Source organism: Alosa sapidissima, chromosome 5, assembly GCF_018492685.1.
Source record: "Alosa sapidissima isolate fAloSap1 chromosome 5, fAloSap1.pri, whole genome shotgun sequence".
Classification (NCBI taxonomy): domain Eukaryota; kingdom Metazoa; phylum Chordata; class Actinopteri; order Clupeiformes; family Clupeidae; genus Alosa; species Alosa sapidissima.
The window spans coordinates 30,690,160-30,705,615 of record NC_055961.1 but is presented as its reverse complement, the minus strand read 5'-3'; the positions used below and the strand labels follow the sequence as shown (position 1 = coordinate 30,705,615).

At 39.1% G+C, this 15,456-nt stretch overlaps 1 protein-coding gene and 1 long non-coding RNA gene across 2 annotated transcripts; one reads left to right on the top strand and one right to left on the bottom strand.

The window, feature by feature from the left end:
- Nucleotides 1–2,513: 2,513 nt before the first annotated feature.
- oatx (organic anion transporter X) lies at nt 2,514–11,865 on the bottom strand. Its single transcript, XM_042093448.1, has 10 exons — nt 11,103–11,865; nt 10,840–10,943; nt 10,138–10,292; nt 7,167–7,335; nt 6,797–6,920; nt 6,493–6,608; nt 6,194–6,408; nt 5,195–5,303; nt 4,292–4,498; nt 2,514–3,150 (listed from the first exon to the last, which is right to left on the bottom strand). The coding sequence occupies exons 1-10, from the start codon at nt 11,505–11,507 to the stop codon at nt 3,033–3,035; spliced, it is 1,722 nt and encodes a 573-aa protein (XP_041949382.1). The 5' UTR covers nt 11,508–11,865; the 3' UTR covers nt 2,514–3,032.
- On the top strand, nt 6,403–10,240 carry LOC121709832. Its single transcript, XR_006032047.1, has 3 exons — nt 6,403–6,593; nt 7,170–7,316; nt 10,113–10,240. It is a non-coding gene; the product is annotated as an uncharacterized LOC121709832 (long non-coding RNA).
- Nucleotides 11,866–15,456: the final 3,591 nt, after the last annotated feature.

Sequence of the window (15,456 nt, the reverse complement as noted above, 5' to 3'; positions counted from 1 at the left end):
ACGGGCAGTCAAACTGGCTAATAACCACTGGAGACTGGCTGGAGAAATGGGACAAAACGTTCGTAACACATAGATTTGCAATTGCAAACTCTACCGAAATTATTTGTAGCCTATGCGGTCGTCCTCACGTTATCTGTCATTGACCTGGGCTACAGCGTAAAACTTTATCAGGTGACCAGTCGGCTAAAAATGCTTAGTTGTTTGATGCTGTATGAGACATTTCTAGAAAAAAACAGCGATTTTGATGAAAACTAGCCACTGTTTAGCTTGGGATTTCTCAGGAACAGAGGCGTGTAGAAATACACGGTTTGCACACACCGAGAGCTTAAAGTCTCACCTTTTAATCGAGCCATTGTATGTGTTCATAGCTATAACACAGAATATGCTGTGGCTGTACAAAAATCATCAACAATGGTCTAGATTGCTGGCACTCTAGGACAAAGCTCCCGAAAACAGCTTGGCATTCAATGAGTTACATGAATGCAGTTGGGCATTTTTCACAGGTAGGCTAATGGGGAACTTCCCGTTTCTTCTGTCACAAATGAATGTGTTAATACGTGCCTAACAAAACATATAGGCCTACAACAGAAAACGTTATTCTTAACACATAAATTTGCCAAATCTACCGAAATTATTTGTATGTGGTCGTCACGTTATCTGTCACTAGGGGGATATTCCATCAACCTCGCTAATGAAGGCGGCGCAGAAATAGCCTGGCTTGAACTAGCGTAGACTTTCACTTGGGGCTGAAGCCGTCCAATTAACTCAAGGTAGCGGCATCTTGGCCTCGTTTATTCAAGCGAGGTTTAGTTCAGCTTCATCTCTGCTCGTGCACGAGGTAGAAAAGTAGACCAAAACAGTAGATTGACGAAAAGACGATATATGTCGTAAAATTAAGACAATACTAGACGATTTCTGTTCGATAGGCAAGCGCCATCTACAGGATTTTCATCGAAAGTCATCAAATTTAACATCAAGAGAAAAATATAATAGATTGCCTACAGAAATTGGAGAATAATGAAAGCATACATTTAAAATAACAATGCTAATGGTTTGAATTTGCGAGTTTGATTGGCTTCACTCGTGCTTCCTTATGTTGGAATATGCGAAAATAAACAGAAATCAAAGGGATACCTTCTTATACGTGATTTCTGCAACAATGGTAGGCTAGCCTACTGAAAACGTTTGGATATTCTGTTATTTTCTGCTGTTGGTTAAATAGATAGACACACATATAGGGAAAACACTTGATATTGAATTTATGTGCTAAGCAGGCCTGTTAACTGTATGACAACAGTGGTTTATTTAAACTACATCATAAGAATTTATTTTGTCAGTCATCATGCTCATTTTAATGAGTAAGAATGAAAGTTCTGCTGTATTTATTGCAAACAAAATTCTGCGATATCTCCCGTGATGTCAGGCAGACTGTAGCCTGTCTGTCCGCTGCCCTCTGTTGTAGCTCCTCCCGGCTAGCCTCTGAAGATCACGTTTACGTAGAAAGCCAGACCAAGTCAGATCTGCCTCAAGTCGAACACGCTTATTGATTTGGGCTACAGTGTAAAACTATCTAGCTTCATCTAACTAGTTTATCAGGTGACCAGTCGGCAAAAATGCTTGTTTGGTGCTGAATGAGACATTTTACTGCACAACTAAATTATTACATGCTGGGCTTAGAGGGCAAAATGTAAGATTTTGCTTGATCTGTATGTTACCTGGCTGATGGGGCACGGGAGAAGCAGCCTGTCAGCGACCATGCCTGCTATCTGAAGACACTTACGGTGCTGCGCATCTGGCGTGCCCTTCACGCGATCGCGCGAGTTCACGTGACAAAGGAAGAGAGATAGGTTGGTCGGGTGTGCGCAAGGAGGTGGGTCATTTCGGGGCATTGTTTCAGTCGTTTTTAATGGCTCAGTTTTTTCAAAACAGACCTTAGTAAAATCTTAATAATATTAATAATTAAAAAAAAAAAGTTTCAAAAGGGCATTTTCGTTGATAAAGGGCAAACTTCCTAGTGCTTTAGCACCACCTAGTGTCTATGTATGCACGCCTATGCACCTGGCTATAATTAAATAAATAGGCCTAATGTATGCCTAATGAAACAGCTAAAAAACATCTTATGCTGGTATCTGGATTGAGCTGGTCTAAGATGGTCTTCAGTGGTTTAATGGTTGTACTGGTGTGGCCATCTTATCAAGCTGATCATGTTGGTGGCCAGCAAAACCAGCTAGAATGATCATCATACGCTGGTCACCATCATTACCTGGTCCAGCAGGTGTATCCACAGAGGAGGGTTAATAGAATCATTCAGTAAAATATATTTACAGCCACAGTGTGTAGCATAGTGGTGAGATTGCTGAATTGCAGCCAACTGAATACCAATCTTTTTTTTTCTAAACGTGTGGGAGAAATATGTCATCCAGGATGTGACATAAAACCACAAGAGATATAAATCTAGAATGTTGTCACTCAAAATAATAATACATCATTATTTATAGAAGCAATAAAATAAAGTAGCTTATGTAAACTGGAAGAACAGACAGTTTTATTCTAGCAACAGAATAGGCCAACTTGCCTGTGCGGCTAATACATCAGCTCGAATCCACTAAAGCATGCAAATAACATAGATACAAATAGCCTATGATTAGATTAAAAATCTGAAAATCAATGTTTACAAAAGGTAGATGAGAAATGTCAGTAGTGATCTAAGCAACATGTCTCTTACATAGTAATTTCATCTAAGACCATGTTAAAAAAGGAATGGTGAGTTTAGTCCCATTAAATGACTTCTTGGCAGTTTATGCAAGGAATGTTTAGAAAACAACCAAGGCAGAGTGGATTATCAGTAAACCCCACGCACCATTTTAATCCAAGAACAATTGGTTTCTATCCTTTCTTCAGAGGGAACTGTGTATTTATACATTACCCTTTGGGTGAAGGACACCTGCAGTGCACACACTTGCTAATACTGATTCCATTCCAATTCACTTACATCAGTTAATCTGTTAGTATGCATACTACTATGCCAGTGCTCATAAAGCATTAAGTCCAGATGTTTTCCCATCCTCGCATTCTTCACCATCTTCTTTCATGTCCTTAAGGGCCACGCTCTCCTTTTCAGCCTGTTTCTGCACATGAGGCTCTTTTGACCTACATCAAAATGCAGACAAAGTGAACTCATTATGCCTATTTTTATGGAGTCATTTATGGTCTGTCAAGGCTATTCATTTTTACAATGCATAGAGATAAATAACAGTGTTTCCCACATAATTGAATTCTATTTGTGGTGGTAGGTTTGCAGAATTAACTTGAATGCAACAATTTTTAACAAATTAGCGCAGCGTGGATATGATGCTAACCAGATTTAAGCACAATTTAGCACAACCTGGAAAATCATTGTGTGGTGGTCAATGTTGATATTGTGGTGGGCCCCCACAAATAAGTCAATGTATGGGAAACACTGAATAATCTCTTAAAGTCAGTCATCATGTAGTTATGTGTAGATATTAGGGCTGTCAATCGATAAAAAAAAATAATTACATACATAAAAAAGTAATTACATACTCTGTGATTAATTAATCTAAATTGATCGCATATTATAATTTTTGCTGTGAAAGTATTTTAAATATTTATATTCAAATGAATCATTGAATAATTAGCATTAGTGACATTAAAGTTCAAAAACTCTTTTATTATTTTCACTGTTCAAATAATGGCCATAATAATCTATGATATGACCTAATATGCTGAGGAAATAAATTCAAAAGTGCTACGGGAAGAAGTTTTTTTTTTTTTCACATACAAGGCATTTCAGGCCACAGATATAACCTATGGGACACAATGAAAATAAACACTCCCCTCAATGTCAACACTATTTCTTTGCATTGATGTGCGACTTTAGAGTTGACGAACTCCGGTGATATGCAAATTCCTTGCTGTAGAAATTGCAGAGGACTTTAATCAACACTTTATTTTTTATCAACACCATCAGGCTGTTTTTAAAGAAAATGTTCCAATCAATGATCTAGGCAGCACATTTTCTACTCTCTCCTTCATTTTACAGTCTAATGGTTACTGACTAGAACAGCTCGGGGTCAAAGGTTATACGGAATCGATTAATCTGCACTATTTTTTTTAATAAGTTATTTTTTCTCAAATTAATTAATCGAAATGAATCAGTTATTTTGACAGCCCTAGTAGATATGTGTAATATTCTACATATCTTAGGCTCATTAACAAGACCATAGATTACAAGAGACTAAGGTATAGAAATACAGCAATTTTACATTACCATTTTTCTTCAACGTCATCTACAGTCTCAGGTAGAGGAACATTGAGTGTCTCAGGTAGGAAGAGAGCAAACACTCCAGCAATCACAGCAGCCCCCCCATAGACGATGCTGGGCAGGGCAGGCAACACTTCGTCCAGGATTAGAACAGCAGGGGCCGCCATTGAGCCTATCCTGGACATGGTGGAGGTGAAGCCCATACCTGTCTGTCTATAAGAGAGAGAGATAACACTGATGTAGACCAGAACAAGACCATAATGATATGTTTGTGTTAAAGGTGCAAGCCATTATTCTGGCAGAGGGTTATTGAAATTTGAGCTCAACAGCCAGTTACACCCTTCACATGCCCCTAAAGCAATTTGTTTGATTAGCTGGAATAGAGTATGGCTTAGTCCGAGCTACTTTGTTTATTACCCGTTTATAAATGTCAGAACTTTGTGTACACCTTTAACACAAAATGGATTGCTATACTATAACCATGGACAACACCTTCAAGTTAATATTTTATACCAGACAGTATAAAGCAATAGTGTCCTATTCAGTGGTTAAAGTGCCCTAAAATCCAGTGTCGGTGCAACAGGGAAAAATTACTCCCCATTGGACAACATATTGAGCATCGTGGTGTAGCAATATGTAGTGGGGTAGCAATGAATTGCTAGCTTCTTGGTCACCTCTGTATGCGAAAAATAAACTCATCATTTATTTTAACAATATCATCGCGCTATATTGTTGGTATGAAAGAATATATTTATTATTCATTTATCTGAGGTGGCTGAACTGCGTTCCTACCTGTTCCCCCCCACTTTAACCCCTGGTCCTATTATATGTAAGACGAAACATATACCTAAGGCCCGTTACTATGTCATTAGTTACAACAGTCACATCAGATTGACTTAGCCACTGTACCTGAGGACAGTTGGGTACAGCTCACCAGTGTACAGGTAGACACACGTGAATGAGGAAGAGGTGAAACCTTTCCCAAGAACCGCCAACGTTGTCCGAACAGTGTGGTATTCTGTGGTGGACCAAAGATTTCAAATAAGGTTAATAGGGTGTACCCAGTCAATAAAATGAATCTACATGAACATCATAACAAAAAGTTAGAAAACATATGGTTATGAATATAACCTCTAGATTCTCTCCTGTTCTCTGTAGGAGCGCATGAGACGTTAACCAATGGGAAGTCATTCTCAGATTACGTTATCGATCTGATCCTCAAATGAATCTCAGGGATTTTATTGTGGGCTTCTGCCTATTTATAGCCAAAGGACCTCTGGCATTCTGAAGCAATCCAATGGACCAGGTCCAGAGAGCCAATAAGACTAGAAAAGGTTCATGTTGTGTTCTCCTTCAGAGAACTGAGGTTATGTTTATAACCATATGTTCTCATTCATTCAAGTTTACTCAACGTCAACCAATGGGAACACGTATACAAGATAGATGTGTGCCTGCCTACAACAGCAGTCTCCTCGCCAGGTGACAGAGCTGTGGAGAGCACGCAGTCCACCTTGGTGGTTGATGTGCAATCAACACTTGACAACCGGACATCCGAGAGTGGAAGTGTTGGGGGGGCTCTACGTGGGTCAGGGAGGTGTACCCAAGCTGGTCCGAATTTGCAGAGCTCGTGAATTGGAGATTCATTCAGATCAATGACGTCACCCGTGAATAAGTTCCCATTGGTTAACATAAGAGTGAACTCGGCTGAAAGAGAACGATTTAATAATATTCCTGCAGTCTTCTCATGACTAAAAAAGAAAATGAATGTAAACAAGGGTATAACTATAATTTGTATGCCTGCAATATCTATTGATTTTTTAATGCATATTACCATCTTAACAAAACACACTGTTTCGCAAATTGAGAAATTGAAAGTCTTTACAGACATACAATACATCATGGATTAACCTTTTGCGATGAAAATGTTGGCAAAGATGACTATAGCAGACATGAAGAGACATGTGGACTGGGTGATGCGCCGTCCAAGGAAGCTCAGCATCATCAGTGCAACCAGTTTGGCAGGGAAGTCCACCGCTCCGAATATACACTGCATCACGTAGATATCTACACCAAACTTTTGCAAATCCATGGCCAATCCATAATAGGCAAAGCTTGTAGAAAACCTGCCAAAGAGGGATAAGACAATTCTGTGACTTTTCATTATGATATGTAATTTATATTTGTGCAAAGATGATCACAATCCTTACCAAACAGCCACAAGACATACTGATATTCTTCTCATCACAGGTGTGCGCAGCAAGTCATACGCAGTGAAGGTTGACTTACTGGACTGCACTTCCTTTTGCATGTGAGATTCCAGAACCTAAAGACACACACACACACACAGTATTGAATAATATGAGTGTCTTAATTTATGTTTAACAACATACATCGTACCATGTGGACCTATACTGTACGCGCACACATACATATAGTAGCTGTATGTAGACCTAAATACATACATACATACATACATACCACCTCCATGAATTTAAGTCCATAGTCACTAACCTCTAGAGTGATCTTATCCACCATTTCTGGCTTGCCGTTAATTCTGGCCACTCTGTGGATGTGTTTCAGGGCCTCTTTAGATTGTCCATTTAGCACCAGCCAGCGTGCAGACTCAGAGTACCACCAACACAACAAACACACACACAGCAACTCTGTCAATCTGCAGGAACCTGATTACTGTGATTACCTGATTACTGTACTGTATGATAAACAGTACATCAGTCAATCTATCAATCTTTAATTTATATATATGAATACAATACTCTATAATACTGATGATGCAGTCATTTGTGATTGAACACTTTTGAATCTTGTGTTGTGGAATGCTAACAGTGAGAGATTAGTAACCCCAAATAACTTGTGGCCTCACCAGCTGTAGAGGGCAAAAACAAAGTAGGGAGCACACACAGCCACATGCAGCTTTCGCCAGTCCTTCAGGCTGTACGCCACTCCAGCCAGGACCATCTGGCCAAAGGTGAAGAAGAAGGAGGACAGCGTCCCCACCACAGTGCGCGTCTTGGTAGGAATCCACTCCACCTCTGGGGTGGGGGGACAAGTTCACAGAGTTCAGAATCAGTGAAAGGTTTAATTGCACACACATACAAAGTCCAAAGTTAAGTAGTTTTAAGTACAAGAGCAATAAGTTGCACTGGCTTGCTAAAGCTTACTTCACAAGTCCAACAAGCTGGATGTCCGCTTTATGTTACACGCAGCATTTCTGTCCATGTTTTAATGACACTTATGGCAAAGTGCAATCTGTAGGCGGGTCAATATATGAAAAAAAAAAAAAACACCTAACCTCAAAAAATTGATACAAAAGGTTTTTCAACTGATTATGATACCTTTAGATGTACTTAATAACATATTAAAAAACTCTATTAAAATCTGACCCCAGTAAAGGGGGTTTCAAGATGGGGTCCAAGATGGCCACCAGAAGCTAATTTGGGATATCTGAAGCATTAATCAGCCTAGGAAAGTGTTTTTCGTGTTTAATCAGATTTAGAGGTCACTGATTCATATATGTCAGACTAAAATATCAGTTCATCATTTTCAAAGACTTGTCATTTTCAAGATGGCATCCAAGATGGCCACCAGAAGCTAATTTTGGCTATGAAGCATTATTCAGCCTAGGAAAGTGTTTTTCATGTTTAATCAGATTTAGCGGTCACTGAGTCATATATGTCACACTAAAGTATCAGATCATCATTTTCAAAGACTTAGAATTTTGGCTATATCTGACGCATTATTCAGCCTAGGAAAATGACTTGTCATTTTCAAGATGACATCCAAGATGGCCACCAGAGGCTAATTTTGGCTATATCTGAAGCATTATTCATTCCCGTACCGCTCCCTCAGTTTAGCTTTCAGATACTGATTACCGAATGGAATGGAATCAACCTCAATCAAATACTCTTTCATGTTAGATCCAAGTACAGAGACAGTCAACTGTTCTTAATTGTGTGCATTTCTGCAAGACACTCCGCTGTTCGTGTAGAAGATATGGATTGCCTTGCACTGCTGCCTGTGGAACGTGTCAAAATGAACAATGTGACAATCCACACAAGTTCCTTTCAGAGGAGTCAGAGGATGATGAATAATGATATAATAATTATTTCTGATCTACTTATGCATATAGTTTAAGATTCAGTTTAATTAGCTCCCCCTAATGATAGATGCCAACAATTATTGATCTACACAAATATACAATGCATGCCTATATAGTACATGGGTCATGGTTCATTAAAGTCATAAAACAGCCACTTACTCGCAAACGCTACTCTACATATTGTAAAAGCATATACCCTGTACATGAAATATAACATTAATCAACAAAATAACATTTCCATCTTCCTCCACACCAAGCATAATACTCTATTCTGTATAGGCAAATATAGTGTAAAGGGGATACATTTTAGCCTATATTGTCCAGGCAAAACAGATTAAACACCCAAAACCATATATTTTCTAAAAGCATATAACCTCTAGATGAGATATAACACCAGTTAAGACATGTCTTATCTTCCTCCATGCATGCACAATACAATGCCCTCTATAATGTATAGGCGAATCTAGTGTAAAGGGGATATATGTTGGCATGTTAAGTCCAGGGAAAACAAATTAAACACCCTAAAATATATATTTTCTGAAAGCATATAATCTGTATAAGATATAACACCATTTAAAATATGTCCCATCTTCCTCCATGAATGCACAATACAATGCCCTCTATTCTGTATAGGCGAATCTAGTGTAAAGGGGATATACTGTATGTTGGCATGTACAGTCCAGGAAAAACAAATTAAACACTCTAAAATATATATTTTCTGAAAGCATATAATCTGTAGATAAGATATAACACTATTTAAAACATGTCCCATCTTCCTACATGAATGCACAATACATTGCCCTCTATTCTGTATAGGCGAATCTAGTGTAAAGGGGATACATGTTGGCCTCTTTTGTCCAGGGAAAACAGATTAAACATCCTAAACTATATATTTTCTGAAAGCATTTAACCTGCAGATGAAATATAACACCAGTTAAGACATGTCCCATCTTCCTCAATGCCATGAACAATACATTGCCCTCTATTCTGTATTGGTGAATCTAGTGTAAAGCAGATACATTTTGGCATGTACAGTCCAGGGAAAACAAATCAAACACCCTAAACTACATATTTTCTGAAAGCATATAACCTGCAGATGAGATATAACACTAGTTAAGACATGTCCCATCTTCCTCTATGCCATGAACAATGCATTGCCCTCTATTCTGTATAGGCGAATCTAGTGTAAAGGGGATACATTTTAGCCTATATTGTCCAGGCAAAACAGATTAAACACCCCAAACAATATATTTTCTAAAAGCATATAACCTCTAGATGAGATATAACACCAGTTAAGACATGTCTTATCTTCCTCCATGCCATGGAGATGGTTAATAATCCTGTATTGCATTTGCTCTGTATTAAAACGCATTGATTTTAATTTATGGCTGAAAAAGGTAGAGCATTGAAACATTTTCAATTTTAACATTTAAAATCCTATTCTTGTTTAATTTGACCATCATTTGATATCAATTTCACCCCTGTAGGCTGAATAGTAATTGAGATATAGCCATTCTAACCTGTTGACAGACATTTTGGTGGCCATTTTGAAAATGACCCCTTTCCCAAGGTCAGATTTTACTAGATTTTTAGTATGTTATTTAGCATGTCCAACAGTACCAGAATCCATAAAAAAAACCTTTTGTATCAATTTTTTTGACGTTGAACCATATATTGACCCTCCTACTGACCAAATGGGTATTGAGACAGCAGAGGACTGGTTGGGGACACTCACTGAGGGAGACAGAGTTGAGGATGATCCCTGACACGGCCATGCCTGATAAGAAACGGAACACACAGTAGGCCAGGTAGGAGGGGGCCAGTGCTGTGAACGTCCCCAGTGTCGCTAGCTGGAAATAGGACCAAACCAACACAATCCTTCGACCGAACCTGAAAAGGACAGAGGAGACAGCATTTGGACCTTGAAGAAAATGAAGCTCCAAGCCTGATGTATTGCTATGCTTTTTCATTAAAGCTACTGTTGAAAGTGTAATGTAAAAGTGTGCACTGTATGACCCTCAATTAGGCTTCCACTGTTTGGACTTTGTCGTGTATTTCGTTTTGACAGAACTCAGCACTAATTTTGAGGCTTATTAGGTCATTAGCCACTTAATGCTTTGCTGTAATGGTTTTTTTCTATTCCTGTGTGACTGTAGTAAATCAGTTACAGTTCAGCCTTTAGTTTCCGTTATGGGTCATCAATTATAACAAGGTGAAAAGTGATTAAAACAGTGATGCTAAATGGGAACAGAGATGGGGAGTGTCATGTCAGTGAACATTTTTGAAAACAATATTTATATTTATTTGTAAGAGTGTTTGAAAGGGGGCCATTGGCTAAACTTGACCCTCTTCAGTTGTATCCACAAGGAGAGGGTTTGATAAAATGCTGTTAATAAGAAAATGTAATTAGAGCTTTTCAGAAATTCCGGAGACTTACTTGTCTGATAGGCCCCCGAATATGATAGCACCTGCAAGCACCCCCCCCATATAAATGGTCTGGCTCATCTGTTTCAGAGGGCGCAATTTGCACACCAGATCCCACTGAAGACGACAAAAAGTAGAATACTTGTATAATAATCCTTTATACGCATTCTTTTAATAGTGAAATCAGACCATATTTTAACAATTAGGCAATTAATTAAAGGCAATAAAATGCGCTAATAGACTTTTTGCTATTTCCAACAAGTGGCAATAACTTACCTCTGATACTATTGTGGAGATAAACTCAGTTCTTTGATAAGTCCAACCATCTTGGCATGTCTCCACCTCAGGCTCTGTTATGTTAGTCCCAGTGATGTTAACACTTGCAAGATGCCACTGCGGCTCCACATATCTTGTGCATTTTGTGAACTTGGACGAGCTCTTATCGAATGGAATAAATGCGCGAAGAAGTTCATCTGTACCGAGGGGTTCCACAGTGATATTCTGGTCATTTGTGTGGGTGATGTTTGGTATGGTGCAGTGGTGTCCTGGAATCCCAGCTGTGAAGTTGTTAAGCAAATTTTGGCTAGCCATAAGAAGACCGGGAATAGACAATAATGTGACGTGAATCCACTGGAACCGTCCAAACCCGCCAATTTCGTCCAAAATATCCGAAAATCCCATCTTGAAGGTCTTCTCCGCAGTTGAAAACGATTTTTAATCAAACTGTCTTAGATGCACCATTCAAGCTGTATATTTTTGGTATTCTTTTTTCTTAGTCGGAATATTCAATTTGTCCTGTAGGCTTCTGCAGAACTCCATTCCCTTCAAATCCTTTGCTTTTGGGGGGACGATTGTTTAATTTAAATGGCCTCCAGTTTTTATAATGGGGTTGTCACACCTCGAGGCTGTACAGTGACTGAAACACCACAAATGCTCTGTTACAGGGTTAATGGTTATTTGAAGCGCAGTAGGCTAGTGTGGGGTCATGGTCCGTTTTGAAGATGCCTATCTTTCCATTAGCACCATTGTCCCTTACTGAAGAAACATGCCCAAGTTGATCGACTTGTAAATTTAGCAGTGGCAGTCGCCTTAATTTCTAAATTTATTAAATTTTCTAAATTGTTAATTCGTTTCAGTATAGGCTACATTTTTGTTGACACCAGGTAACGCTTTCCTCTGCACTTTCTCTGTAATTAAAATTCGGTAATCGTGTTATTGTTGTGGTAAAAAGAAAAAAAATAAATCCCTCGATGGAATTTCTATAAAGCGCTTGTGCCGGACAAATAAGCACTCAGAACTCAACTCAGACATAATAATCCACCAATAAACCAACTTCAGAGAATTGACTGTAGATTACAATGAGTGTAGCCTATACAATATTTAGTAGGCCTATTCATTATTTTGGTGGAAATGTTTTACTTGATTGGTTGGTGGTGGGCTAAGATTTCAACTTTTTGATGTAGCCTATCTGACCTGCTTTGTGTGGTCCTTTTTTGTCAGTTTGTATTGCTTAATTTTCCTTAGTGTTATAGGCCTACCCCCATTTGCTGAGTACTTACGTGCACATTTTTAGCCTATAGAAGTTGAATAGCAGGGACCCTCAGTTAACAACTAACTTGAGGAATCATTCATGATTGACTTCCCAGAAAGCCGTGACATGACAATCTGCAGACTCTAACGTGACATGTTTAACATCTTCATTAGTGAAGTATGACTCTATCTCCTCAATGCCCTACATGCCAAAGAACTGGCTAACTCCTGAATGCCTGACTCCTGACTTCTTGAATGCTTGTTGATTACCCTCAGTGACAGACTTTTGCTGCCATCTCCTGGTCAAAGCACTGACCTCCTGTGCAGGAGAGAGTATAAGTATAAGTCAGTGTTTCTCAAAGTGTGGTCCGGGGACCACTGGTGGTCCGCGAGCAGACGTTGTAAAAAAATAATATAGATGAGTTGTTTGCAATATTGAACCAACTTGTATGTAAATCTAAACAGTTCTGCAACACTGCCTATGTAAGCTATGCCAATTTAAATCATATGAATCCTCTGACACAATAAGCAAGGTGCAAAGACAATAAGCAAGGTGGTTCAGTGAGTAGGCCTATTGTGTCTATTAGCTAGGTGGTCCGTGAGGTTTTTCTAATGGTTAAGTGGTCCTTGGTCTATAAAAGTTTGAGAAACACTGGTATAAGTATATATACTCTTTTGATCCCGTGAGGAAATTTGGTCTCTGCATTTATCCCAATCCGTGAATTAGTGAAACACACTCAGCACACAGTGAACACACAGTGAGGTGAAGCACACACTAATCCCGGCGCAGTGAGCTGCCTGCAACAACAGCGGCGCTCGGGGAGCAGTGAGGGGTTAGGTGCCTTGCTCAAAGGCACTTCAGCCATGCCTACTAGTCGGAGTTCGAACCATCAACCCTCCGGTTACAAGTCCGAAGTGCTAACCAGTAAGCCACGGCAGTAGGACTGTGCTAGTGGCATCCTTTCAAACGTCCATTTTCATATAGGCAAAGTGAGCGTGTTTAGACAAAAACATCAGATCATGTTATCTTTAGTGTACACAGAACCAAAAACCCTTTCAAGGCATCCATAATGGGTAAAAGACTGTCAAGTTAGTTTCCAAATGAGTCATCTTGGCTAAAGCGTAATCCAGAGCATGTTTTTAAAATAATATTTTTGGCCTCAAAGTATATTTGTGATTTATGGCCAGTCAACGCATTTTGTGCACTGCAAAAATACAACACAAGCAGACACAACAGACAGTTAAACACAAAAGAGACATGTTCCCTTGCTTCATGAAAACATTCATCAGTGAACTACAGCATGAAAGTAAGGATAGTTCCAGGCTGATGGAAATGGTAGGTGCAAGCGAAACATAAAAAGGTAAATTGTAGTTGCAACAGAAACACAAAATGGTACCTAACAAAGATCAACCTGTTTGATGTCAGAGTATAAACACTCATTCATTTAAAATATATAAAGTTATACATAACTGCCAAAGGTATACAGAACTCTGTGCATTTACAGTGCTTATCCTAAAGACAAGCTTGCCCAATACCTGAATTAGATTATGGTAATTTCAAAACCATGATTAAAATAGCCAGAAAATCACTTTTTCAGTCTGACAGGCATAGAACATGGAGTAGTGAAGCAAACAGAGTACTGCCTCATCCCACATTTAATGCAAAAAGTCATCATTACATAAAACATTAGTGGAACTTTTGCATGCTCTGGTTAAAAAGTTTTATGAAATACTGGTTTAAACAAGACAAAGACAAAGTCCTGCTACATTGATGTTAAAGGTTAGAACAAAGATCCTTGATTACTAACTTCAACGCTCTTTGGCTAGAATGTTCAACATACAGCGCAACACAAAAGGCTTGTAATAGTGACATGGCAAAATGGATATTGTGTTGTTCATGCAACATAATTCTTATATGCACTATAATTTATTATTTGTATTGCACAGATTTTAGACACAACTACAATACTTGTGTCTTATTTATATGTGCATTCCATGTAAGATAAAACCCACAGCACATTATTGTGAGAACAGTGAAGTTTTGTGTTTATGTTTTTCAGGGTTTTTTTTAAGGCACAATAATAGACCATCCCACCTTTAAATTTCATTTTCATCTCAGTTCCAAGAGGTTTATGATAACATAAACATACCGTATATTGATGAAGGACAATAAGGATATGTGCTTGCTTGTATTAGACCAAAAATAAATCAAGACGCACAAAACAAAAAAAAATGTATCTGGGTATTAGGTGTAGCAACAGCAAGATGTATATGGAAACTGATTAGTGCCAATGGACAGGTGTCAAAACTCCACAGCATTTGGTCCCTGCATGCTGAAAAAACTAGCTAGAAACCAGCTTATGCTGGTAGCTGGTTTTAGCTGGTCTTTGCTGTTTTTTTTCCAGCTTTATGGTCTTGGTGTAGCTGGTTGGGCCACCAGCTGGATATGCTGGTGTGACCATCTGAGGAAGCTGGTCATGCTGGTGTGACCAGCCTGTCTTGTCGGATACAGCTAGTGCAAGATGGTCATGCTGGTGACCAGCCTGTCAAGCTGGTCATGCTGGTTTGCTAGAATGACCAACATAAGCTGGCATGGCCAGTTAAACCAGCACTATAGACCAGCAACACCAGCTAAAATGACCAGCTTGAGGTGGGACGACAAGCAAAACCAGCTGAATTACCATCATAGGAAAACCAGCTGAAGGTATGTGTAAGGGTCCTGTCGTGTTTTGTTTTCCCTGTTTAGTGTTTTCCTTCATGTCTGCTCCTCTTGTTTACTTCCTGTGTCCTGTTCCATGTGTTTCTTTGTTTGTTTTGCCATGTGTTTCTGTTCCCTGTGCCCCTGTCTCCGCCCCTCGCCTGATCCGCGTTAGTCTGTTAATTATGGTTTCCACCTGTCTTGTTTTACCTTGTTCATTGTCCACCTGTGCCCTGTTACCCCTGTGTATTTAAACCCTCTGTCTTGCAACTCTGAAGATTGCCTTGCCGTACTTTGCCCTACGTTTGGGCCAAGCCCTTGCAACCGTGACAGTATGTTTTCGCAAGAGTTTTTCTGGTCTAGCAGGTCAACCATCATAGGGTGGTCAAACAAGCTGGTTAA

Coding starts and splice junctions, on each gene's coding strand:
- oatx (XM_042093448.1), bottom strand. CDS start 11,507: ATGGGATTTTCGGATATTTTGGACGAAATTGGCGGGTTTGGACGGTTC. Junction 7,336..10,137: donor CCTCAACTCTGTCTCCCTCA/GTGAGTGTCCCC, acceptor CCCCCACCCCAG/AGGTGGAGTGGATTCCTACC. Junction 6,409..6,492: donor GTATGTCTTGTGGCTGTTTG/GTAAGGATTGTG, acceptor CCTCTTTGGCAG/GTTTTCTACAAGCTTTGCCT.